This window comes from Musa acuminata, chromosome BXJ2-11 (genome assembly GCF_036884655.1).
Source record: "Musa acuminata AAA Group cultivar baxijiao chromosome BXJ2-11, Cavendish_Baxijiao_AAA, whole genome shotgun sequence".
In the NCBI taxonomy this organism is placed as follows: Eukaryota; Viridiplantae; Streptophyta; class Magnoliopsida; order Zingiberales; family Musaceae; genus Musa; species Musa acuminata.
The window spans coordinates 30,178,945-30,205,266 of record NC_088348.1 but is presented as its reverse complement, the minus strand read 5'-3'; the positions used below and the strand labels follow the sequence as shown (position 1 = coordinate 30,205,266).

The 26,322-nt window shown below is 38.5% G+C and overlaps 4 protein-coding genes across 4 annotated transcripts; 3 read left to right on the top strand and 1 right to left on the bottom strand.

Moving 5' to 3' along the window:
- The first annotated feature begins 400 nt into the window (after positions 1–400).
- Positions 401–1,820, top strand: LOC103972609 (protein CANDIDATE G-PROTEIN COUPLED RECEPTOR 7-like). Its single transcript, XM_009386959.2, has 2 exons — positions 401–1,228; positions 1,317–1,820. Exons 1-2 carry the CDS (start codon positions 401–403, stop codon positions 1,818–1,820), a joined length of 1,332 nt encoding a protein of 443 aa, XP_009385234.2.
- A 349-nt stretch (positions 1,821–2,169) lies between these two features.
- LOC135627123 (photosystem II reaction center PSB28 protein, chloroplastic-like) lies at positions 2,170–4,920 on the bottom strand. The gene is made up of 2 exons (XM_065133096.1): positions 4,735–4,920; positions 2,170–2,806 (listed from the first exon to the last, which is right to left on the bottom strand). Exons 1-2 carry the CDS (start codon positions 4,808–4,810, stop codon positions 2,334–2,336), a joined length of 549 nt encoding a protein of 182 aa, XP_064989168.1. The 5' UTR covers positions 4,811–4,920; the 3' UTR covers positions 2,170–2,333.
- Positions 4,921–7,224: 2,304 nt separating this feature from the next.
- LOC103972034 (CLIP-associated protein) lies at positions 7,225–20,862 on the top strand. The gene is made up of 21 exons (XM_018820664.2): positions 7,225–7,758; positions 8,385–8,540; positions 8,652–8,714; positions 8,938–9,006; positions 9,178–9,343; positions 9,711–9,872; positions 11,335–11,432; positions 12,656–12,730; positions 12,803–12,871; positions 12,977–13,062; positions 13,125–13,242; positions 13,695–13,793; positions 13,866–14,223; positions 14,393–16,146; positions 16,318–16,419; positions 16,962–17,066; positions 17,172–17,246; positions 17,333–17,401; positions 17,513–17,581; positions 18,659–18,760; positions 20,461–20,862. The coding sequence occupies exons 1-21, from the start codon at positions 7,426–7,428 to the stop codon at positions 20,617–20,619; spliced, it is 4,287 nt and encodes a 1,428-aa protein (XP_018676209.2). The 5' UTR covers positions 7,225–7,425; the 3' UTR covers positions 20,620–20,862.
- On the top strand, positions 20,721–24,670 carry LOC135626736 (xyloglucan galactosyltransferase KATAMARI1 homolog). The gene is made up of 2 exons (XM_065132315.1): positions 20,721–20,818; positions 21,261–24,670. The coding sequence occupies exon 2, from the start codon at positions 22,588–22,590 to the stop codon at positions 24,316–24,318; it is 1,731 nt and encodes a 576-aa protein (XP_064988387.1). The 5' UTR covers positions 20,721–20,818; positions 21,261–22,587; the 3' UTR covers positions 24,319–24,670.
- The last annotated feature ends 1,652 nt before the right edge of the window (positions 24,671–26,322 follow it).

Below are 26,322 nucleotides of genomic sequence, written 5' to 3'. Positions count from 1 at the left end.
TCATGTGCTATCACGTATTTTCTATCAGTAAAACTGACGATGTTATATAAGTAAAATTAAATATTTTATTTTTATAATTATAAAAATTTTAATATACTTTTTTAATTATAAAAATTAGGACGTTAAAAAGGTTTTACTACGGAGCTAATATGAAATTAGCTCGATGTAACCTAACATCTTATAAAATTAAATTCAAACCAATTTACCTTACGTTGTTTATTTGTGTTGCAACTGTGTTAGCCATGCGAAACAGTCAAATCCATCCCACAAACCACGCCGTGCATGGCGAGCCCGTTTGCTCCAGCTCGTCGTCCTCCCTCCTTCCTCCTCCGCAGAACAGATCACAAATTCCAAGTCCGGGTTTATTTGCAGCCTCAATTTTTGTTTCACATCATTCTTCATGGGACCTCTCCGTTCCTTCAAGCCATATGTTGTCTACTGCCTCCTGTTCTTCTCCCTCGTCCCCTTGTCTCTCTCTGAGATCAAGCACATCCACATCGTGTCGGACTCGAGGCCTCTCATCCTCTTCGAGCAATTTGGCTATTCTCGCGGCGGCCATGCCGTCGTCTCCGTCCATGGCGCCTCGTGGAAGCCGCCTCCCCAAGCGAAGGACTACAACGTGGACCTTTCCACGATGGGCTTCTTCCTCGTCCCCGTTACGCACTTCCCCCTTCTCGCCAACGAGTCGGAGCACGCCGTCCGCTACTGCCCCCTCTCCAGCCACTTCGTGACGTCCGTTCTCAGGTTCAAGGACCTCGGGACCGACGCCAGCCTCAGCCGGTCGGTCGACATCGAGAATCCCGACGAGTACAGCCTCCTGTTCGGCAGTTGCAACGCCGGCGTCGAGACCACCATGGACGTGCGCACCGAGATGTACAACATGGACGGCAGCACCAAGGACTACCTACCGGCGGGGAGGAAGCCACTGCCGAAGATGTACTTCACGTTCTCCGTGGTCTACCTGGTGTTCCTATTGGCATGGGCTGTCGTCTGCATCAAGGAGCGGGCAACGGTGGACAAGATCCACGTCGCGATGGGGGCGTTGCTACTGTTCAAGGGTCTCAAGCTGCTTTGCGCCGCGGAGGACTTGTGGTACGTGAAGAAGACGGGGACGCCGCATGGCTGGGACGTCGCCTTCTACGTGTTTGGGTTCTTCAAGGGGGTGTTGCTTTTCACGGTGATCGTCCTCATCGGCACCGGGTGGTCCTTCTTGAAGCCATACTTGCAGGTCTGTCGCCGTACACGCATCCTATACATGCTTACAAAGATTGGAACGGATGAAGCAACAGCATCGATCTTATGGTTTGGCGATGCAGGAGCGAGAGAAGAATGTTCTAAAGATCGTGATCCCGATGCAAGTCATCGAGAACATCGCTTCGGTCGTGATCGGCGAGACCGGGCCGACGAAGAAGGATTGGCTGACGTGGAACCAAATCTTCCTGTTGGTGGACATCATCTGCTGCTGCGCCGTCTTCTTCCCCATCATATGGTCCATTCGGAGCCTCCGAGAGGCTTCCAAGACCGACGGCAAGGCGGCGAGGAACCTGGAGAAGCTCAACCTCTTCAAACAGTTCTATCTGGTGGTCGTGAGCTATCTATACTTCACAAGAATCATAGTCCCTGCATCTGGAAGGCTGCTTAATTACAGATACCACTGGTGTGCTTACGCAGCCATGGAGGGCGCAAGCTTCGCCTTCTACGTTTTCGTCTTCCACAATTTCCGGCCGGTGGAGAAGAACCCCTACCTTTTTGTTGGGGACGAGGAGGAGGAAGCCGCTGCAGGAGTTTTGGAGATGGAAGAAGAGGCCTTCGAGCTTTGAGTTCTCCACATGTTGTTGCTGTTGTTTTATTAGAAATATAATTATAAAATTATTAGAAATAAAGAAAATTGCATTAACATCATCTTAGGCCAACATGATCGAGCTTTCAAGTGTGTTCAAGTTCCTGATGTTGGATTCGATATGCCCGTAATCTTGTCAAACACAATCAATGAACTTGTGAACTTTGCAAATCTCGATGTCCTGAAGTAGCCTAATACTATGACAAGAGGAAGAGGCTTTGATGAAGAGACAAAGAAAGCAGAATAGTAGAGGTAGTCACAATGATCACTTGTGGAACACCATCGGCATCTACCTGACTGCTGGTAGATATGTGTTAAACACAGGAAAATTCAAATAAACTTCATTTGAGATGGACTTTCTAATCATTCTCATATGTTGAGGTACATCTTTCGATTGAATATAAGCAACATTGAACAAAAATTTACATTTTTGAATAATCTAATTAGACATATTACCAGTTGGATTTATGAAACATGGAGGATGGAGGCCACCTCATTTTTTCACAAACTGTAAACCATTTGCTTGAGAGTACCTCTCCATGAACCTCATGAATCTGTCCCAGTCTCGCGGACTCCGCATCACATACTTGGCTTCTATTCTTGCAGGCTTTCCATTGATGAACTTGGCACTCACATCAACCGACTGAAGCACACCTTCCTCATCGATCATGTAGAATCCAGTGATGTCACCCAGCTCGCTTGATGAGTCAAAGACAGAGGGTTGATCGAAGGTAAATATTGCGACACCATTCGTACCGTCTCTCGATTTGGTTAGTCTCACATCTGGTACTGTCTGTTCATCAGTTCCTTGGATGAACTGAATCGCTGGCTTGGCCATCATCACAGTCACCTTGGAGACATACGAATTTCGTCTTGGAATCACTTTTGGAGGAGGAAGATGCAAAGATACACCACTGAAAGCAGAACGAAAAATTGGGCGAGCAGTTGTAGGGAGAGACATTGATGCTGTAAAACACCGAGAAGTTCAGAATTAAGATTAAGTGGAGGATATCAAATGTAAAGACATGGTAGCACACAATAACCAAGCACGCCATGAACATTGTTTATGCTTAAAAATCAGCTAGAACAGTACTATTCATAGAAGAAACAGCAACAATAACAAGTGCGATAAAAGTCAACTAATGTATCAATGAGCTGTCAACCTGTTTCGATCATAAAAACCTCCTATATTTGAATTTCCCTTCGGTTTCTCCCTGAGTGTCCTTGAAATTTCTTGTAAAATTTCTTTGGAATGGTTGATGGTACTCCACAGTTATGCTCAAGAAATCTAACAAGATGTGCATTTATAAATAATTGTGCCAAAATTGGACCGTCCGGGCATGAAGAAATAGATATGCTGCTCTTGCTTCTAACCAAGAAAAATTGTTCATAGAAATGCGTACAGGACACCAGGGTTGGAATTTATCATCAAGATTCGACATCGATAACCTGACCAATAAGAATTTATATTTATGGGCCAACGTTTCATGGTGAGGTTAATTGGACGACAACAGGATATTAAGAGTTTTGATTCAAGTCTTGCAGATTTGAGACTGCTAAAAACGGAATTGCTTTTAACAGATGTCAAAAGGAATTTCTTTTAGCATGTCTGATCAAAGAAAGAAAGTGTATTGGACTTTCCAAAGACCTCCAGATCTAGTGCCATCAGATACATATAAATGGAGATTGCAAATGATGGTATACTGTATCTAAGCTTCTGTTCACAATTTGGACCCGTCAGATTAAGCTTCCCATTAAGCAACAACTTTTTGGATGGTCTAGTATAAAAATAAATCCAAACATGTTCCAAGCAACAAATGCCCTAGTCTCCTTGGGGTCCCAAATTCTTATAAGATTTCCATCGGCCTCACTAGCACACACTGCTCCACAAAATAAAGCCTATGGTCAAGAGGTAAATCCTAAGCTAATGACACAACGACTCCAATATTTCGAATGTTGAGTTAACTTAAGTTTATCAACAGATGAATGCAGATAATAACAATTACGAAACTACAAAGTGTTTGATGCACAAAATCCATTTTCTCATCATTTATGATGCTTTTGATGCAGTAAAAAATTTGCACAGTAACACAACTAGAGTAGTTACAATTATACTAGAGGGAGATTATGACAGTCTTCATTGGCACTTGAAAGTTTGACATCCAAAATTCATAACTAGCATTCAAAGTGGAGTGTAAGATTTTAACTCTAAGAAAAGTTCTAACAAATGTTACCATGTCTATTTAGCCAATAGTACCCTTACCAAATTTATTCAATTAAGCGCAGGTGCTTCCCATGCATACTAAGGTGAAGGCCAAGAAATTTAAGGACACCATCTTAACAAATGTTCAAGCTACTATATAAGTCGCAAGAACAAATTTGTTTTGTACCTACAAAATAGAATCTATAGTTTTTGTTATAGTGACTTGAAAATTTTCCAAGTCCTTGTATGATAAACCACTTGAAAATTTGCTATAATCACTTGAAAAGCATCCTTTCAAAACATCACAGGTTCATATTTGATAAGCTAATCAGAGCTATATGAAAAGGAAGAGTGGGATGACAGCAAAGCCACATCTATAGTACAAAGTTCAATCTAGAAATCAAAACCAACTGTTAGTGATTGTAGTCTACAAGCAATAGGATTTCGACACACACTTCATTCTCCTACCACTTTCTGATTGCCAAGACCGGCCATTTTCTGAGCATTCTACATAATTCTACCAATGTTTCTCTCTGCACTCCTAAAGCACACACGCAATAAAACCAACAGGGAAACTGATTCATAAATCGCCACTTCTCAAGACGGAAAACGCAGATTTCGATCAACTTTGTCAACATTCAAGAACGAGTTGCTGTTATCAAAACAGATCCACACACGGAGAGCGAGAGACCTGGGAGAGAGTGATGGTTCTTGGGGCATCTGGAGATGGCCGAAGAAGAAACAGCGACAGAGTGCACCGCCGACATCCTCAAGGTTCAAGAACGGTGGAGAGGAAGGAGGGCCAGGCGATGAGAGAGGCCGATGGCAGAGAAGATTGGTGGGAGAGGACAGAGAGCTGATTGGGTGATGATCAAGGAGAGCCATTCATCCATGTCTCCCGTGTTCTTCAGAGGATTTGGAGGGCCAATCCGACATCGAACTACCCAAGTCGATTCGATCGAGCCATGACTAGCCCAACCCCAACCGATATGACCCGATTGCAAGTTTGGGCTAACTCAAGCCAGCTCGAGGAGTTCTTACACTTGTGATGTAATAATATTCTAATAAAAAAATGATTTAAAGGTTTAGTCCACTATATTATTCTTGACTCACTATAATTTTATTTTATTTTTATGATATTACGACCTGTTTAATGAGATAATTAATACAATACCTCCTCGAAACTTAATAGGGTTAATTACGTATTACATCACATCACGATCCATATAGATCTCTATGATTTTAAAAATCAAATAAATAATCTCATTTTTGTCGTAAATTAAATTGACATGTGCTGAATTGGTGTAAAAATGAAAGATAAAAAAATAATTTTAATATCCTTACATTTCTATTAATTTTATTAATAAAAATATAATTTCAACATTTGACGTGTTGAAAACAAAAATGATATTAAAATTATTTTTTTGTCAATTACTTTCATATCGATTTAGCACGTTGTGTCACGTGTTATATTTTTCATTAATACAGATGATAATATTAGGATAAATAAAATTATTTATTTTATTTTTAAAAATATAAAGATCATGATCCAAATATAAGATGTAATATATAATTAGTCTAACTTAAAAGCAATGGACTCAGTTTTTATTTATGTAATTTATAATTAATTTGAGTTGGAGGTATTAAGGATTAATGATTATTTAACACAATAAGTGAGTCAATCGCACCACGGTGGAAAAAAACATGTAATAAAAAAAAAAAACAGTGATGATATATATAATTTTTTTCTTTTGACTTTTTCATAAACCCTAATAAGTACCCTCTAATTCATAAAATATCCCAATAATCTCTTAAAAAGTTGATAGTACTTTTTCTTCGTCATAATGATTTAACCGTTTATAATATTGTTATCACCGTAATAAAACATTATAAAGTTTACTTCAAAGCACTATAACTGAATTAACTGAATTATATATTATACTAAGATTTAAATAAATATTTACAATAAATATTTTAAGAATAACAATAACTAAATAAGAATAAAAAAATAACTATTATATTATTTTGGTTATCATAATAAAAAAAATCATAAAATATAATTAAAAAATATTATAAATAATCAAAAATAAACTTCTAATCTTAATCAAATCAGTTACAAGCTAACAATGACGACTAAAGAGACATAATAATAATATAATGTCGCTAATGATGTTTTTCAATAATATTTTTAATATCTCAATTAAAATATTATAAAAATTTCTATAAAATGAGTTTAATGAATTATGAATGTTGTTCGAAAAGATTAAAGAAGATACTATTTTAGATAAACCCAAAATGAAGATTTATTCTTGGAAAATCACCTATATATATATAAATATATAAATATAATTTTTAGTGGATGATAATGTTCCTTCGAGATCATCATACTCGAAGTACCAGCTTCAAAATATCTCTACAAGAAGAACTGGAGATGGGTCACAGCATCCGCCAAAAAGGTACCCGATAACATAGAGAGAAGAGAACAGTGAGATGAAGCGCGAGCTTGGAAGATTGGTGAGCTGATTCAATCATTTCATGGTTTGGTGGATAACAACAAATTAGTGCAACACAGATCGCCTGTTAGCTAAAGTTAGGTGGCCTCCTTTTTGCAGCAAGAGCTTTCTATTAACCTTCCTTGTGGTGGCATTCTCCGAAGAGCCCTGCAGAACTCTCCATTCACAGGGTGGAAAATTGCCGAGCAGCACAGATTTATATTATGCTCTTGAATTGTATTTGAATAGCAAGCAAATCCATTCTTTTCTTACTCCACAAGGTTCTAAACAAGCAAATCGTATCATATCGCATCGATCGAAGACCATGCTACATCATTCTGTGTAGTCATCGATACGATGGTCGTGTAACACTTCTTCTTCTTCTTCTGTCTACAACGTCTAATAATAGATCGTTACGTACGAGTATATGTGTTTTCGATTTTTATAAAATTATTTTTTTATTTATTATATTCAAAATAGTAACTTCGAGAACCTTCCACTTTAGTCGCATAGATATTGTATGCGACTGATTAACGTACGCCGTTAGATATTTCCAGATCAGGGATCCACGGTGGATTCATTTTCACGCATCACTTTGGAGGGGCAGAAAGAAGAGAACACGGCAGTGGCAGTGTGGTGAATCCTGGAATTGATAGTGGCATATGTTTAAATGGAAACCACTCTCTCAGGTCGAGACTCTCCGGAGGCAACTTACCCCCTTGCAGGGTTGCTCGATCGCTCTCTCACTCCCCGTCGATCGAGTTGTCCGTGGCCAAAAGTTTCGCCCACAGATCCCACCGGATCCGATCGTCTGTCACCGTATTCCAGATCCGGAGCCCTGGTTGTCGCCTTAATAGTACAAGACCGGAGCTCCTCTCGCCGGGGCTCCGATGGAGGAGGCACTGGAGATGGCGCGGGCCAAGGACACTAAGGAGCGGATGGCCGGGGTGGAGCGGCTCCACCAGGTGCTGGAGAGCACCACCAGGAGCCTCTCCGTTTCCGAAGTAACCACCCTCGTCGATGCCTGCATGGATCTCCTCAAGGACACCAACTTCCGGGTCTCCCAGGGCGCGCTCCACGCGCTGTCCGCCGCCGCAGTGCTCTCCGGCGAACACCTTAAGCTCCATTTCAACGGGATCGTACCGGCCGTCGTCGAGAGGCTCGGGGACGGGAAGCAGCCCGTGCGGGACGCCGCACGGCAGTTTCTGGTCACTCTCATGGAGGTCGAAATCCTATCATATCTCCTTCATTTTACTTGCTCTGTTCTGAATTTGGAGCTCTCGTGATTCGTTTGGTTCTCAAGTGCAATTGGAAAAAAACATTTAAAAGTGTTTGTCAAATGCATAATTGGATCTGTTGATTCTCCATTTAAATATCAGAAAACACACATTTTAATTTCTCGAGAGATGTTATCATCTAATGGATAGTGTACATGTTCTTATAGGGACGAAATCAATCGAATTTCGTGTTCTGTCTTATCCTTTCACCATGTAAATATAACAGAAGATGATGGTTTAGGGTTGATGACTTTGCAGTGACGTGTCTTCATTATATAATTTGTGGAGGCTCAGTTAATAATTGATGTTTAATGATTCTGAATCTTATCAAATCTAATTGTTATCTGTTTGAGGTTTTAATGACTAACCTACCAAGGCCAAAATTTCAGATTTTGTTTTGGAGGCAGTATTTTCTTATTCATATCGTTTGCAGTTTGACCCTGCTTATTCTAATTATCTCATGATAGCTTGATCTTGATATGGAATTAGTTTGGCCATTTAGCATTGTGTGGGTGCTGTTGCCTGCCCTTTCTTGTATGCGACTAACAGGTTAAGGTTCACATGTAAGTCAGGTTTCCTCCCCAACAATCATTGTTGAAAGAGCTGGTAGTTACGCATGGACACACAGGAGTTGGAGAGTGCGAGAAGAGTTTGCACGAACTGTTACTACAGCTATTGGACTTTTTGCTTCAACTGAGCTCCCTCTTCAGCGAGTCCTTCTTCCTCCTGTATGAATATCTTCTTGATTTAAAGGGCCTGCTTCATTGATGAATGTACCTTCATATGAAACTTCAGGAAGCAGACTTGTCTGAAACAATAACTTCTTCCTTTCTTTGCAGGTTTTGCAGTTGTTGACTGACTCTAACCAAAGTGTTAGAGATGCTGCTACTTCATGCATAGAGGTCAGCACATTGGTCTTAAGTGCCATATTGACTTCTGTATCAGTTGTTTTCTATGATGTCTTGGAAAAAGTGATGTTTGATTTTTAGCATCTCAAATATGGTGTTAATCTTGGATGCTTTGAAATCTAAAAGATTAGCTAAATGCATAAGTATGAATGACAAATCTGATGATTTTCATCATGATACAAACAGTTCTAAGTTAATTTGTGATAATTTTTTGTAGGAGATGTATACACAGGTTGGACCTCAGTTTCGTGAGGAATTGCACCGTCACCATCTTCCTTCTTCCATGGTAAGTGTTCAAAGATTTGAAATATGAATCCAGTTTCTTACATCAGAATCCCATCTCTGAGGTCTGGCTTTTTCCAAACATGTCTAAGGACTAAAAACTTGTTATAAGCTTTCATATGTTATTAAGTATTGATTGGATTATCTTGGCTTGGAATAACTTTCCACTATTCAGATGAAAGAGATTAATATCAGGTTAGAAAAAATAGAACCGAAGATCCAGCCGTCGGATAGAATTGGAAGTCCTCACATTTCAGCTGAAACTAGATCATCTTCTGCAAGCCATAAGAAGAGCAGCCCAAAGAACAAGATAGCTCCCAAAGAAATTTCATTTTCTAGTGGTTAGTGTTACTCTTTGCCTGAGAACCTTCATTTGTTGAAATGTTAAAATCATTTTGATGTCCTGCATGCTGAAAGACATCAAAATTTTGAACTGTTTCGTGCTCCATGTGTCTTTCCATGTGATATCTATTACCTACATATTGTCATAGACATCAAATTGTCAGGTTCAGCGGTAAGTTTAGCTTTGTTAACACTTTCTTTCATAGTTCATATACTTCTTATTTTTCTTATTAGAATTTGTGGTGATCTTCTATATAATATGATACATAGCTTTATTTGCTGCAACACATGGTTTTTTATTTTTGTTCCTAGTTATGGTTATTTGGGAGGTGTTGCTAATGCGCTTCAGTTTTGAGTGAACTGTAGGTGAAATTGATGCTACTGAAAAGCTTGTGGCACCTATTAAAGTGTACTCTGAAAAGGAGCTGAACAAGGAAATGGAAAGAATTGCATCTACACTAGTGCCAGACAAAGATTGGTCACTTCGCATTGCTGCTATGCAGAGAGTTGAAGGCCTTGTCTTTGGAGGTCTAACTGACCTTTATCATTCTCATTGTTCATGCAATTATATGCATATTCAGAATATTTAGGGTTAGAGCTGTAAAACCCCTGTATAATCTGATTAATAAAGAGGGTGCCTTTAATGTGTATGAAACTAGCTTTCTGCAGTAGTTAACTGATTTAGAAATAAATTTATGATTTTGTCATTTTATTCTAGCTAAATTTGTGTAAATGTGTGCTACTTTGTGTAAATGATCTATACCAAACTTATTCTGTTAGTCAAAAAAGTATCAAACAAGTACTACTGTCATCCATATAACATTTTTAAGTGTTCTTAAGCCAAGGATTCTTGTTTTGTGGTGTGGGTGATGTATATCTTTGGAATGGAATGTACTGACATTGCTTGTTTAAACTACTTACTGATTGGCACAAGCCAATGATTGGCCTATCCATGTCTTGGCATGGCTCATTATGTGCTTCAGATTCATATTGGCCAACATGATAATTCTTGTTCTTGAGTATGTGCTAAAATATTAGGTCTTACAAATTTTTTTTGATATCTAAATAATTGTAGTTTACCTGTTTTGGTCAATCTGTGAGCATTTTTGGGTTGTTTTTTTAAAAGTTATTGATACCACCAATTTCGTTGGGCAAATGGTAAGTTCTTGGGCTCGTATTTCCTTGGATTCCTTGAAAATTTGTGTCTTTGTTTTGCATCATTGCACCTTGTTTTTTGTTGAAATTATGGGTCACACTCTCATTTGTTAAAAATTACATGCCATACCTAATGTTTTCCTTCATAATCACATTTTGTCTCCTACCATTAACATCTGCTACAGAGTGCTCTTTAGCATCTGAGTTAAATTAATTTGAGCAACAGAATGATGAAAAATAGGCTTGAGTTAAGTGCTTGATAGTCATAGTGATCAGTGCAACAATAAAACAAAGATTACAGACATATTTTGGTACAGATAGTTATGAGAGAAGACCTCCTATTCTTGGCTGATCACAAATTAGAATATGTCCATCATGGAACAAACAAATATGGCAAAAAGTGAAGACGGGGGTGGGGGGATCTAATAAGGGTCGGGCTGATTCCACGTGAGAAGAAAGAGAAATTAGGGAAGAAAAGGAAAGGTGAAAGAAAGGAGGAGAAGAGAAATGTAATTTGTGCTTGATTGAGCATCCTGTTTATGATACTGAGAAAGAAAGGCTACTCTTTTCATTGTGTTTTCAACAGCTATATTCATTCAATCAAAAGGTAGTATTCCAGACTAATGATTGTTTATCAAAGTGGGAATGTATATCCACTTGAAGGCAGTGTGAAATGTACTTACTAGTAAGCAAGGGCGTGAGCCATTATTGGTAAAACTTGGATGCAAACTGACATTCTTTTAATTATCTTGAATTTAGGTACTTCGTAGGTTGTTTGACGCATCTTTTATTGTTTTCCATCAACGTTGAACTTAATACTTTGATATTTTAACAGGCGCTGGTGATTATCCATCTTTTCTTACACTCCTAAAGCAACTAGCAACTCCTCTAAGCACTCAGCTATTGGATCGACGTTCTAGCATTGTGAAACAGGTATATTTTGCTTGAATCTATCATGGAGGATATATGTTATGGTGAGGTAAATTACATGCAGTTCTAGAGTGACTTCTTAGCCTTTTTTTTCTCGTATTGGTCCTGCTGAGGGCAGGACGAGGAAGATGTTGTTCATAAAATGATCTGAATAGGCAGATTCACTGACAATAGTTGCTTGAATTTAACTCATTCCAAGTTTCCCATAAGAAATGGTGTATGCTATATAGTTGTATTTTGTTGTAATGATTGAGCAGCTTAGCATATGAAGCTCCTGCCAATACTTGGTCTGCCCATTTGGAAAGATAATGTCATCGACTTGATGGTCGATGCCAAAGTCAGAATGGAGCAAGCTCGCTGCAATGGAGGCTGACCCTCTAGTCATAATGACCATCAGTAATGATGATTAAGCCTAGGAAAGAACACCATGTGTTATCTAGGTTTCTTCAACATCCACTCCAGCAAGCTCAATTTCTAAGTATAAGGCTAGTTATTTCATATTATAGACTTACTATGAGGCAAATCAAAGTCCTCAATATATTTTCCTTTATGAAACTCTTTAATGGTATTCTCTCTCTTGAGCTTATCAAGTGTTGCATGACATGTCTCTCCTGTCAAATTACTCATTTAATTTGGTATCTAGAAATTATTTGTTAAACACACCATGTTGATTGTGTCTTCTTCTCTTAGGTGTTATTTTTCACTGATTACTTACATGATGTTATTGTGCCCTTATATCACATTTACTTTGATTTTAAAGCTGCCATAGCCCTTAAGTAGGCTCAAATGAAAGTAGCTACCTAGCCTACCTTATAGTATCTCTCATAATCACTTGGCATTTCATATTCACATTATAGTCAACATGCTTTATCTGCAGGTTTCATGTTTCATTGGTATGCCATTGCTCAATTGACCAATGTGTTTGCCTTTTTCCATGTTCATACAATATCAGAATTATTAATGATGTTTACACTGCACATAGTTATCATGAGACCTACACTATCCAAGGTTGCATAATTCTATGATGTTCCTGTTTTCATGATAACTTATTTGTTTAAGAAAAATGTATGAGAACCTAGATATATGGTTGTTCATTCAATGTTTTTCTCTTGTTTCCTTTTTTTGCATCTTCATCACTTTGTTCTGGATGATATCTGCAAATTAACTTAAGCTTATATTTTGAGGCTATAAGTGTATCATTCTTTTACTGTGTTTTCTTCATATAGGCCTGCCATCTTCTGAGCTTATTATCCAAGGAACTATTGGGGGACTTTGAAACTTGTGCTGAGATGTTCATTCCGGTAACACTCATTTAATGCCACTGAATTGGCTTAGTGTCATAAGTAAATAGCGACTTAATGAATTTTGTTCAGGTACTTTTAAAGCTTGTTGTAATAACTGTCCTTGTGATCGCTGAGTCTGCAGATACCTGCATAAAAACAGTATGATGTGATATCAAAACTTTTCAGTTTTTATGTATATATATGTTTTGTTTAAGGAAGAGATATCATGTTTCTTTCTTTTCCTGCTAATTTGTCACTGTTCAGATCCTGCGTAATTGTAAAGTTGCCCGTATACTCCCTCGGATAGCTGATACTGCAAAGAATGACAAGAGTGCAGTTCTTCGTGCTAGGTAAGAGCATTTACTCCTTGTGTCTCTTACTAACCTTCAACACCTAAAACTTGGTATATCAGGTGTTGTGATTATGCACTTCTAGTACTGGAGTACTGGGCTGATGCTCTGGAAATACACCGTTCAGCAGACCTCTATGAAGATCTAATCAAATGTTGTGTTGCAGATGCAATGAGTGAGGTAGGGAATTGTTATTGATCTGCCAATAGGTTTGGCAAAAACACAAATCATGCATTTGCACACAGGAAGACTTATCCCCTTCGGTCATATGCGTGATTGACCAATGTGCAATGATTTGTGCTTTCCATTACAAGAAAGTTCTGATTTTGCCTTTTAGTCTTTGAGGAATTTCTTATTCTAATTTACTATCTTAGCGTGTCATAGAGATGAACTGAGTTAGACAGTAGGTTTACTTGCAAAAAATTTGATCTAGGTACCTAAGAGAGGACCATTGGTCAGCTTGTATTCGCAAATGAGATGTAGTTAGTCTGTGACAATGAGAATAGTGTACTCTGTATTACACTTCAGTTATTGTTTCTTTCTAAATTTTTTTGGTGAGCAATTGCTCTCCAATTATTGCCTGCATTGTAGATATAATCCCGTAACTTGGTTTCAATATTGAATCCTGCTAGGTTCGTTCAACTGCCCGAACTTGCTATCGGATGTTTACCAAAACATGGCCAGAGCGTTCCCAGCGACTTTTTTTGTCATTTGAACCAGCAATACAAAGGGTATGAAGTTTTCTATTTGATTAAACAAAACTTTTGTTCTACCTGATTATGATGAGATGCAACTATTTTCAGATAATAAATGAAGAGGATGGAGGATTACATAAAAGATATGCTTCTCCTTCCCTTCGTGAAAGGGGAGTGCAGTTAACTCATGCCCCATCACGAACCACTATTACAAGTGTAACTGGATATGGTACCTCTGCTATTGTCGCAATGGACAAGAGTGCAACTGTTTCTACAGGGACATCTCTTTCCTCAGCTAGCTTCCTATCACAATCAAAGACACTTGGGAAAAATACGGAAAGAACCCTTGAGACTGTGCTTCATTCAAGCAAACAGAAGGTGTCAGCTATTGAAAGTTTATTGAAAGGTGTGAGTTTATTGGGGAAGCAAAACTTCTCAAGTGCACGCTCAACCAGTTTGGATCTAGGTATACTCGAGATGCTAAATCAAATCTTTCACTGTATAGAGTTCACTTATTCTTTGAATAAAATTATTGACTGTTTGCTTACAGTAAATTACCTTTAGTTGCTGGTATGCTATGCTTTGCAAGCCTGCAAGAGCTAAAATTCCTTTACCTTGTTTTGCTCCTAGTGCAGGAGTTGATGCTCCATCTACCTGTGATCCATCAGTTTCTGCTAGTTTTCCTTCTTCAAATCTTTTCTCTATACAGAGTTCATCATTGGTTGGTTCAACAATTGAAAACATTACGAAAGGCAGTAATAGAAATGGTGGTTCAAACAAGTCCGAGCTACTGACTTCCCAGGTCCAATTGACTAGAGACCCTTCAAAATTCTCTTACCTCAGTGATATAACATCTGATACCCTATCCTCTTTGTCATTATCTCATGTGAAAAGATCTGACCAGTTGCAAGAAGGAAGTGGTAGAGAAGATAATGTTGATCTCAGGTTAAGTAGGCCAATTTCAAATATGCAAATTGATAAACAGTATATGGAGATCCCGTACAAAGATTCTCTCTATAGGGACTCACTATGTAGTTACATTCCTAACTTTCAGCGCCCTCTTCTAAGGAAGCAGGTGACAGGAAGGACTATTACAAATAGAAACAGTTTTGATGATGGCCAAATCCCATCAAGTGTAACATCTAGCTGCATGGATGGTCCAGCATCGCTAAATGATGCACTTACAGAGGGACTAAGTGCTAGCTCAGATTGGGTAGCTAGGGTTTCTGCCTTTAATTATCTCCGAAATTTGTTGCAGCAAGGCCCAAGAGGTATTTTAGAAATTACACAGAATTTTGAGAAGGTTATGAAATTATTCTTTCGGTACTTGGATGATCCTCACCATAAAGTTGCACAGGCAACTTTTTCAACCCTTGCAGAGATCATTCCAGCATGCAGAAGGCCTTTTGAGAGTTACCTAGAAAGGACCTTACCACATGTCTTTTCAAGATTAATTGACCCAAAGGAACTGGTTAGGCAACCATGTTCAACAACATTGGAGATAGTTGGTAAGGTGTACAGTGTTGATTCTCTTCTTCCAGCATTTATTCGTTCTTTGGATGAGCAGAGGTCTCCAAAAGCAAAGTTAGCCGTTCTTCAGTTTGCGAATAATTCCTTCAGTAAACATACAATAAACTCCGATAATTATAGTAATAATGGCTTTCTTAAGCTATGGCTTGGTAAGTTAGCACCTTTGGTAAATGAAAAAAATGTGAGGCTTAAGGAAGCATCAATCGCTGTCATCATATCAGTTTACTCCCATTTTGATTCAACATCAGTCTTGAATTTTATTCTGAGTCTTTCCATTGAAGAACAAAACTCATTGAGACGGGCACTTAAGCAGTACACACCCCGTATAGAAGTTGATCTTATGAACTTCTTGCAGAATAAGAAAGAACGCCAACGTTCAAAATCCTTTTATGATCAATCAGATGGTGTTGGAACTTCTTCCGAGGAAGGTTATTTTTGTGGATCAAAGAAAGGCCCTCATCTCAGTCGTTATTCAGTTGATGGTGATAGTGGGAGGAAGCAGAGTTCGAATCAGGAAACTATCAATGTTGATGCCTCTATTTGTTATATGGCTTCTGATGAAATTAGTTATTCCTCCAAGAACCTTGATGGTTACACTTCTGACCCTTCATTGCAAGGTACTGGGTCAGGTACTAAGTGCTTAAAGAAAACAAATTATATATTTGAGCATGAGAGTTCTGTGTCAACACCACGTCTAGATATCAGTAGACTGGTCAGTTCCAATGAACATAAAGCTATTGACTTGAATCATGGTGGTGGAAATAGTAAAGATTCTGAGCTCAATCATGAGACGCTTAGTTCTGCAACGGTGAACTGCCATGTAGATCTTGGGCCTAGCATTCCCCAACTTCTTCATCAGGTATGTGAAAACAGTGCTACATTTTCTACATCTATTTTTTTCACCTTATTCTTGTGGTTGTCCAAACCTGTTTAAAGTAATAAGTGGTGCATATGCTGTTTAAGGTAATAAGTGGTGCATAGGCTTAAAATAGTTTTAGAACATTGAGATAACAACCTTGTTTTTTTATAGATTTGCAATGCAAGTGATGTTAACTCAAGTTCAGACAAAAGGGTGGCACTGCAGCAGTTGGTTGAAGTTTCGCTAAATAATGATAGCTCTATCTGGACAAAGGTACACATCCTTGGTCTGTATACTGATAAATCTTGTTCTGTGTCTTCCTCTTATAATTTTTCACCTGAACTTAGAAAGAAATCATTTTATAATGGTTGCTTATCATTTTCAGGTTCTTGAACCAGCACTTAGTTATCAAACTTAGATATGAAGAATAAACTGGCAGCAATGTCGTCATGAGACTGTTAATCTTTGAGCTTTGACATCTAATACCTCAAAATCTTATTATTATAAATGAAGGCATAATATTATTAACTTGAATTTTGTTGGCAATAATTTAATCAATAATCTTTGAGCTTTGGCATGAGCCAATGTAGTCATTAGGCTGTTAATTTTTGAGCTTTGATACAAGTGCACTTTTTTTTATTTAACTTGACTGTTTCTCTGTGGTAAAGTTCATGTAAACGGGATTGAGGAGTGCATTCTTCATTGTTGTTTTCCTGTTTCTGTGTTAAAATTATAAATATAGTATTTTTACTAAGAATATGTGAGATGTTCGTGCATGCATATGCAAGTTCTAATGGCATCTGATGTTCATGCAGTATTTCAATCAGATCTTGACAGCTGTGCTTGATGTGTTAGATGATTCTGATCCTTCAATACGGGAGGTTGCTCTTTCTCTGATTTTTAAAATGCTTAATAATCAGGTCTTTCATCTTTTGTGATTCTTCCCTTTCTCTCTCTGCATTCCAGTTAGCGATTGATCTTAACTTTAAGGTGTTTTCTCCTTGCTTTATGCATTCCACATACAGAAAAACGAGATGAAAGATTCTGTTGAAATTGTTATTGAAAAACTGATTCATGTCACTAAAGATGTGTTCGTAAAGGTACCCAAATTCTCATGGTTCTTAAATTTCTTATTTTGCTTATCCTATTTTTTCTAATTGTTGTTTTACTTTTCATTCTTTTGCAGGTCTCAAATGAAGCTAACCAATGCTTGAATATTGTCTTATCTGAATTCGATCCACTTAGATTCCTTAATGTAAGTGAATGTTATCACAGATTGCTGGTCAGACTGCACTAATGATAGTTAAATTACTGACTTGTGCAATTTTATCGAGTTACTATCATTTTCTTTTTTTGGTCACTGCAGGTCATTGGACCTTTATTGATCAGCGATGATGAAAAGACCCTGGTTATTTGCATCAACTGTTTAACCAAGGTATCTCTTTAATTTTTCTTTTTTTTTCTCCAATGTATGCTTCTAAGCTTTCCCAAAGCCAAATATCTATTGAGCCTTCATAATTTGAAACATGAGATTATCAAATTGCTTCTTGGTTTTTTGAAGGTTTCACTCTGCTTCAGTAATCAAATTATGCAATAAAGTTACAAAAAAAAGAGAACATTTATATACAATTTGATGTAATTCAAGAGGGAATGGAATGCTAAGAGGAAGAAGCTTCTATAAGTGTCACTTTTGACAATCTGGATGTTGTTTGTCTCTACAATTCTCTGTTATCCAATCTCTACTTGAGGATTTTTGTATCAAATAGGCATAATACTGGTGCTGAGTGCATATGCAAAAATAATCAATGTGTTTCTGATCATCTTGTTGCTTGTGAATATGACTTATCTGTTGTTTTATAATATATTGTGGATGAGTTCTCTATAAGAATTGTTGGTTTCTCTGTGTTCTGTAGAAATCCTCATTTTCCTGATTTTGACGTGCTATTTTTCAGTTTGTTGCTTGCTTAATGGTCCTTCAATATATGGTGACATTGCTTATCTTAGATGTCATACAAAAAGTGGTGGTTGTGGCCATGGTTTATGCCAGTTTGACTGGTATTTGCCTGTCCAACCAAACACAGGTAGTGGACCATATATCTAAGTGCCACTTGGTAAACAACTGATGATTATTTTTTAGTAATTTTTCCAGTAATAGCTGGGAACTAATCAGTATACCACTTGGTATCTCAATATGATACCAGTTAGATGTTGTCAAATCAGGTATTGGACCAATATTGGAAACCTGGTTATGACAATGTCTCTTTTGAGAGATATGACAAAGTATTCCGGAAATATGTTGCAGAAAAATCCAGCCAGGAACCTGATCTAAGAGCATTTCTCCTCTAGTCATGCTGAGACTAATCTGACCTAACTAACCGAATTTGTTTTGAGGATATATAATATGATTTCATGCTCATTTTCTCAACTTTAATGGTTTCAATCGGAAATATATTAGAATTTTATGCAATTCAAAATCCTGAGAATATAACTCCTGCTGTTTCTTTTTCTCCAGGTTGTTGGCCGACTTCCACATGAAGATTTGATGAAACATTTGCCATCATTTTTGCCTGCCTTGTTTGATGCATTTGGAAACCAAAGTACAGATGTGAGGAAGGTAGGATTTTCACTTTCTCCTTACAGCATAGATAAGAGATGTATGCTTACCTTTTTTGCAATAGAGTTGTTAGCTAGACTTTTGAAGAAACAAATGCACATCCTCTATGGTGATGCATGGTACATATACATGTGGAAATATTTGAAGCCAACACTTATGATGAATCTATGAAAAATCAGCATTAGTGTAAACTTTTTCGTTGACATTTTATAGGACTACTGGTGATAACACTCGTAACTCAAAAGGCAACATAGATGACGCAGAGAATCTTTTGGATTCCACGGATCTTGTATATTATTCACCTAGATTTGTGAAGCATCCCGATCTAGGATTAACATTTTTTGGTTTATTTGTATCTAGATTAGATTTTTTTAATTATTTTATAAGGACTCTTGGGATTCTTTTTGATGTTGGTTTCATGTAGGATAAATTATGTTATTATTATCCAAAAAAATGATATGATAAGATGCTTATTTTTTGGAAGTTTAGATGAGTTTGAACTGGAAGTAGATTTGATTAGGTCCTTATATACAATCTTGGTGGTATTTAAATGACTTATCTATAAGTAACTTTTAGAAGGCTTAAACATGTATCAAAATGATATGATAAACCTTTGGATGAAAGAAAATAAGTTCTTTTTGGCCATAAGGTCATCCTCTGTAATGGGTGTTTCCTGTAGCTTCTAGTCTTTCAGTCTACATGTCACCTTTTTTGCTCTTATTTCATTGATGTAGTTATGTTTTGCAATTGTATGTTATCTTATATAAATTGGAGTATAGTTGTGGACCATCATCATCATATCACTCCATTCGCATCAAATTCCATTATAAAAAATCTCTGGTTCTAATATTATTACTAATAAGTGACTGTTGTCATTAAACTGTGTTTTTTGTACTAGTTTTAACAGTGGTAGCTGTAGTACGTTATTTGGCATTTTATGTATGTACCTAAAAGTTACAAAGCATTTAAGTACATGTTGTTTAGACTACTTATTGAACCATAAAACCTCAGCCTTTTGTGTTGACAGTCCTTTTAGGTAGATCCGAGGAGATGATCACCAGAAAATTTTTCTTGCAACAACACAGTTTCTTAAGGCAGATAACTTCTTTTGTTAGCTTTTTTGTTTTCCTTCTCTTTCTTTTTCTTTCCATCACCTTCTTTTTCCTTCTTCTCAACTGATTCCAAATACCATTACATATATACCAACCAGCCTCCGGATTTCAGTCTCCTAAATTTAGGTGATGCAAAAATGGAGACTATTATCTATCGACTTCTCTTCAAATCTTTATGGAAAAAGATGATGTTTTGTGCATAAAAACACAACTGTGGTCTTCTAGAAATTTGCCCTTCTTCTAGAGCTAAACCGTTGAACACATCATATCTATATGCAAGGTCAAATTGGTGGGAGATGGTCTCTATTCTCCTTGCTGTCTTGGTTGTCATCTTCTTGGACATGGATCTGAACTCTTTTCTTTATTTCCTTTTTCTTTGTTTTTAAGAAGGAAAAGCGAAGAAATGCGGTAAGCATGTATGAGAAAATAATAAATAGATCATTGAAGATGTAGGAGTCCTATGGTTATGCTTCAGTAAACTCTGCCATAGTTTAATTTATCTGCCTAGAATGTCACTCAATGCATCCTGCTTTATATCTTAAAAAAAAAAAACTCATCTGACAAATTTCTCTATCTGGAACATTTCAGACTGTTGTTTTCTGTTTGGTGGAAATTTACATCCTACTTGGCAAGTCATTTTTACCATATTTGGAGGGCCTTAGTAGCACACAGTTACGCCTCGTGACAATCTATGCCAACCGAATTTCCCAAGCAAGATCTGGAGCTCCAGTTGATGCTAACAATTGAGTATGTGTTGTTTTGTCTTGTTTGTTCTGGGTGTTTGTATAGTGTAATAACATTCCCAATCATTGGGGTTAGTAAGGTTTTTCTGATTGATTGGTTCTCAGGGTTTGGTGGGGATGAGTGAGGGCTTATTGTTGCCGTACATAAGCATGTACCTCAAGCTTCTATGGATCTTGTAATACTGGGTGCTCGGTGATCACAGGTTGGTGATCTTAAAATGGGATATATCTGGAATCGTTTCTATTATCCTTTATGTTTGTACATGCATTTCTTTTATCGATGATACTTTTTAAATTTTTTGTTCAAAAAGCTGAAGTTTTAGCACTTGAGCACCAGAATTGGTAGGATTTTTCTTCCATTCATGTATCATTATTGATAGAGAGTATCTGTAGAATCTCTAGGAATTCGAAGCAGCCAACTTTTTTTACACAATTTATATGTGGAGTAAATAAAAGAAGCTGTTCTTAGTCGTGTCAGTAATTTTCTCGTACGTTTTGTTGAGTTTGTGATTTCATCATTTAAAGTGCCTTGTTGTAATAAATGTGGAGTAATAAGAGTAAATGAGGGAGGGAGAAAGAGAGACCTGAGCGAGTGTTCGGAATTAATGCTTTGCTTACCTGACTTCATTGATATGCATTTGGCAGATCTGATTGGTTAGTAATGGTGATGTCGTCCCCGATGTGGAATGTACAAGTTAGCCTATTAATAGCATGACTGAACCAGTGTGGATTGTTGAGGTACGCAAAACACCTTCTACTTTTAGAGTTTTGAGTTCCTAATGGCTGGCCAATCCTCGGTTTTGAGTAAACCGAGGATTAGAGAAGAAGTATCTCTGTCAGGTGACATTTTTTTTGAAGTAAAAAGAACAAATCTCTTTAATTGGATCTTTAATGGGCTAGAATTAGGAATAACAAGGGGTATAACGTCACGTACGTACGATACGGGTAACTATAGTTGTTGGCAGTACCATTTGAGGAGCTTTGGCCTTTACCGTTCCATATGACTAGTTAATTAATTACCCACGTGGCAGCCTTGATGTCATAAAGCTTATTCCAAAACGCACGATGCGTGACGTGTCTAAATAAAAATGTAACTTGCGCCACGCAATGTTGTGTACCCATTCGGTTACCATGTTGAAATAAAGGGTTTGGCGGGGACCACCGGAAGCGACGGCACTATTTGTTCCAGTGGAAAGACAGGTAGGTCTTCGGGTTTGGGGGTATTTGGAACCCAGTGGACCCACTGCCGCGTGGCGGACGTGCCGCGTGTCAATAGCGGAGCCCTTCGGTGACGGCGTCAATTTTTTAGACCGCGGGGGTCCATATCGAACGAAATTTTGGCGTTAAGCCTAGTGAGAACCGGAACGTGTCGCGAAACGTCCAGCGTGTCGGAGAGGCAACCGGCTATCGACGGCGACGAACCGGGCCTTTTTCCCATAAGATGAGAGATATCGAGAGAGGGAGTTCATGAGGTTGTCTCTCCCGATATCTCCCTGATGCGAGTGGGCGAAAGGGAAGCTCCCCTCTCCTTGTCTCGGCGAAGATCGCTCTGTGTGTCATACTCCCCATTTCTCTCTCTCTCTCTCTCTCTCTCCCCATCGCTGATCTCTTCTTCTTTCCTCTTCGATCCGATTGTATGATTCTTCCTACATTTTGACCTCCATCAAAATTGTGTTCTCCAGAATTTGTTTCCCTCTGTGTTGGCGTAATTTGGGGGTTCAGAACTTTTATTTGTCCTGCTGGGAATCCCGGTCCGGGTTTTGGGTTTTTGCGAATTATGTACTTTTTTTAGGGTTCCGAGATTGATAGATTGGCGTACCGCTGCGAAAGTTTTGATTTTTAGTGGAGATTAGTGGTCGAGGCCACTGTACACTGGTGGGTGATAATTCCCTGGTGGCGTTTCGAACTGGGGGGCGCACGGCAGAAGCGCTCAAACTGGATCTGCTATCGATTTGATTTGGGTCACAATTCCATGAGGCGGCGGTTGTCGGCTTCCGTTCATCACGAGGGGATGGAGAAGGCCAACGGCAAGCCTCGGCCTTCTCGGCTCTGCTTCTTGGCCACTCTATCGGCCATGTTCTGGATCATGATCTTCTATTTCCATTTCACTGTTCTGAGCAGTAACTCTATCAACAACCCTGAGCAATCTGGTTCCTACTCCATTCCTTCCAAATCCCAACGGATTTCGGAAGCATACGAAGCTCTCGAACTGCCAAAAATGAAGGTGCAGTCCCAATTGAAGCCATCAGACCAGCAAGCACCGGAAGTATTTCCCTTCACCCGTGCCCTCCAGACCATCGGTAACAAGAGCGATCCCTGTGGCGGGAGGTACATCTACGTTCATGATCTTCCCTCATGGTTCAATGCAGACATGCTCAGAGATTGCAGAAAGTTGAGCCTTTGGACCAACATGTGCAAGTTCACAGGCAATGCTGGCCTGGGGCCTCCGCTTGAGAATGCCGAAGGAGTCTTCTCAAATACAGGGTGGTATGCAACAAATCAGTTTGCGGTGGATGTGATCTTCAACAACCGGATGAAGCAGTATGAGTGCTTGACTAAAGATTCCTCCATTGCGGCTGCTATCTTTGTGCCATTCTATGCTGGTTTTGACGTAGCTCGATATCTTTGGGGTTATAACATCTCAGTCAGGGATTCTTCATCTCTTGAGTTGGTTGATTGGCTTATGAAGAGGCCTGAGTGGAGTGTGATGGGGGGGAGGGACCATTTCTTGGTGGCAGGAAGGATCACTTGGGACTTTAGGAGATTGACGGATTCTGAATCAGACTGGGGAAACAAGCTTCTGTTCTTGCCAGCTGCGAAGAACATGTCAATGCTGGTTGTGGAGTCGAGCCCATGGAATGCTAATGATTTTGGCATACCATATCCTACTTACTTTCACCCGGCAAAGGATGCTGAAGTTTTCATTTGGCAGGATCGGATGAGGGAGTTGAAGCGGAGGTATCTCTGTTCATTTGCAGGAGCACCACGCCCTGGTAATCCGAAATCAATTAGAGGACAGATCATCGATCAGTGTCAAAGGTCTAAGGTTTGCAAGTTGTTGGAGTGTGATTTTGGAGAGAGCAAGTGTCATTCTCCAAGCAGCATAATGCAAATGTTCCAGAGCTCCTTGTTTTGCCTACAACCACAGGGAGATTCGTATACAAGGAGATCAGCTTTTGACTCAATGTTGGCTGGTTGCATACCTGTTTTCTTCCATCCTGGCTCTGCTTATATACAATACACATGGCACCTCCCGAGGAACTACTCGACATACTCAGTATTTATCCCAGAGGATGATATTCGAAAGAAAAATGTTAGCATTGAGGAGAGGTTAAAGCAAATCCCTCCTGATGTTGTGGAAATAATGAGAGAGACAGTTATTAGCCTGATACCTAAGCTGATATATGCAGACCCTAGATATAAATTGGAGACTCTTAAGGATGCCTTTGATGTGGCTGTACAGGCAGTAATTGACAAAGTCACTAAGCTAAGAAGGGACATAGTAGAAGGCCATGAAGATAAGGACTTCATTGAAGAGAATAGCTGGAAGTATGCTTTGTTAGAGGATGGCCAGCGGACGGTTGGTCCACATGAGTGGGATCCTTTCTTCTCTAAACCTAAGGATGGTAATGGGGATTCTGGCACCACATCTGCTGAAGCTGCTAAGAATTCTTGGCAGAATGAACAAAGGAGTCAAGTTTGACCTTCATTCAAGCTTGAGTTGGAAGATAAGGCTGGTTGCTAAGCTTCTTGAAGGCAAGCAAACTATATTTCAGAACTTTGATCATCCATGTTGAGTAAATTTGATGAGCTTGTCTGCAGGTTGTGAGAATACATGCCTCTGATAATGGTAGTATTTCAAAGATAGGCTGCGGATGTGGTTGTCCTACATCTTAAGTTTTGTAGTTTTGGATTTTGGCACATTCTCATGAGTAGTTCGTTGTAACTCTTCCATTACATGTTTACAAAGATAGAAACATTGTAATTTTGTTCTTTTTATTTTTTAAGGCCAAATGAGTAATACAATAAAAATGAATCCTTGTTGCTGCTTTTCATACATTTGTTATTTAATGAGAATTTTATTGCAAGAAGAATTGGATCACATGGGCCTTAAGTGATGCAATTATCTAGTGTATTACTGAAATGTGGGTATAACTTTCTGACATAAATGATAGGTGTCAAACAGATGAATGCTGTCATTTTGGTGCTAATGCAAATATAACTTACATAAAGGAAGAACATCAAACAGATGAATGCTGACAATCTGTTGCTAGAGCAATTGGATAAGTATGATTTTGGTATGATCCCTGAAAGTTCCACAGCTGCCTATTTTGGTATGACTGTAATGACAAATCCTTTTCTTGCTTGTGAAACTTCTTATGTTCTGCCAATTTATAAAATTCATGTTTTGATTTGAGTAAATGTGTTTCTCTAGGACCTGTGCACCCTCAGGTGCTATGAGAAATTGTGGCATTTATGTGTTATTCCTCATATGAAGTTTATGAGCATCAAAACGTGTTTCATTTTCATCGGGTGAGGGAGTATTGATCATTTTGATGAGGATCAAAGTGCACTTGACACTCATAACTTTGACCAGTAATTCATGGTGACTTATTCTAGAAGACAAGGTTGGTCCGAAGCTTATGAGCACAACTCTTCGTTTTATAAATGATTTAGTTATTTCATGCTATTGACTCTTTTTAGCATGAGCAATATCTGGCTGTTGAGAAGCAAATATTTAACTGCAAAGTATTTTCGTTCTTTGTTGTGTTCTGATACGTTTATTGGGTTTAGTCTGTTGTGCGAGCATTTTGTAGAGGTAAGATGTGTTTTCCATACGTTAACTTACTATTTGTATATCTCTTACCTGATGATAGTTGACTGTGAATTTTGGGCTCCAGTAAGATAAATGGTCATCATGTATGTGGCTGTCAGTTGCCAGACTTCTTTTCTGTGCTTGTTCATGCTGTGCATGTTTCATGTGTATAAGTTGCTTGGGTCCCTAAAATTCTTTTTGATCTGAAGGCAGTTGCTCTGGTCCCAGGAGGGATGGGCCATGCATTTATGCTTGATCTTATTTCCTGCAGACAGACATCTGGTTGATCTTCTCTCTCATCTTTTATGTGCTTGTTTGTATGCAGTATGGCTCACCATTCCATCCAAAATTTTCTGTCAATTGTTCTCCAGTAGATGATGATGCTGATGATGCATACAAGTAGGGGACCCAAGTTATATTTTTTCCCCTTTAATATGGAAAATTGTCTTTTCTTGGTGTTTTACTGAATGATTGATCTCGCGCAGCTTTAATCACCTTGTTATAGTACTAATGTGTTGCTTGTTATACTGGTCCATACTGTTTGGTAGTCATTAAGTGCACCATGACCACTGCACAGCTTTAAATGTTATTGAATTGCTTGCAGAAGTCTACTTTCTGTATTAGAAACCACCAGTCGGATGTGAATGATATGCTAATAGCTATGTTTCATTTATTTTTGCTGTAATGGAATCTTCTTTGATAAATCGAAGCAACTGAGCCACTTGTGGGGATACCATTTTGTTGCCTCGGTTTGGGAACTTATTTTCTGTTCTATGATTATGCAGGTTGAGTTCCAACAATCAAACAAAGGGAGAAATTTTGATTGATGATCATTTTAGCCTTGATCTTAAACCAACACTTGGAATGCTTTTCTGAGGTATGCATTTGCAG

What these genes read in the sequence shown, in the direction of transcription:
- LOC103972609 (XM_009386959.2), top strand. Translation starts at nt 401, where the DNA reads ATGGGACCTCTCCGTTCCTTCAAGCCATATGTTGTCTACTGCCTCCTG. An exon ending in TCTTGAAGCCATACTTGCAG is followed by an intron (nt 1,229 to 1,316) that starts GTCTGTCGCCGT and finishes TTGGCGATGCAG; the next exon opens with GAGCGAGAGAAGAATGTTCT.
- LOC135627123 (XM_065133096.1), bottom strand. Translation starts at nt 4,810, where the DNA reads ATGTCGGCGGTGCACTCTGTCGCTGTTTCTTCTTCGGCCATCTCCAGA. An exon ending in GAACCATCACTCTCTCCCAG is followed by an intron (nt 2,807 to 4,734) that starts GTCTCTCGCTCT and finishes GGTGTTTTACAG; the next exon opens with CATCAATGTCTCTCCCTACA.
- LOC103972034 (XM_018820664.2), top strand. Translation starts at nt 7,426, where the DNA reads ATGGAGGAGGCACTGGAGATGGCGCGGGCCAAGGACACTAAGGAGCGG. An exon ending in ATCCACTTAGATTCCTTAAT is followed by an intron (nt 17,402 to 17,512) that starts GTAAGTGAATGT and finishes TGGTCACTGCAG; the next exon opens with GTCATTGGACCTTTATTGAT. An exon ending in GCATCAACTGTTTAACCAAG is followed by an intron (nt 17,582 to 18,658) that starts GTATCTCTTTAA and finishes CTTTTTCTCCAG; the next exon opens with GTTGTTGGCCGACTTCCACA.
- LOC135626736 (XM_065132315.1), top strand. Translation starts at nt 22,588, where the DNA reads ATGAGGCGGCGGTTGTCGGCTTCCGTTCATCACGAGGGGATGGAGAAG.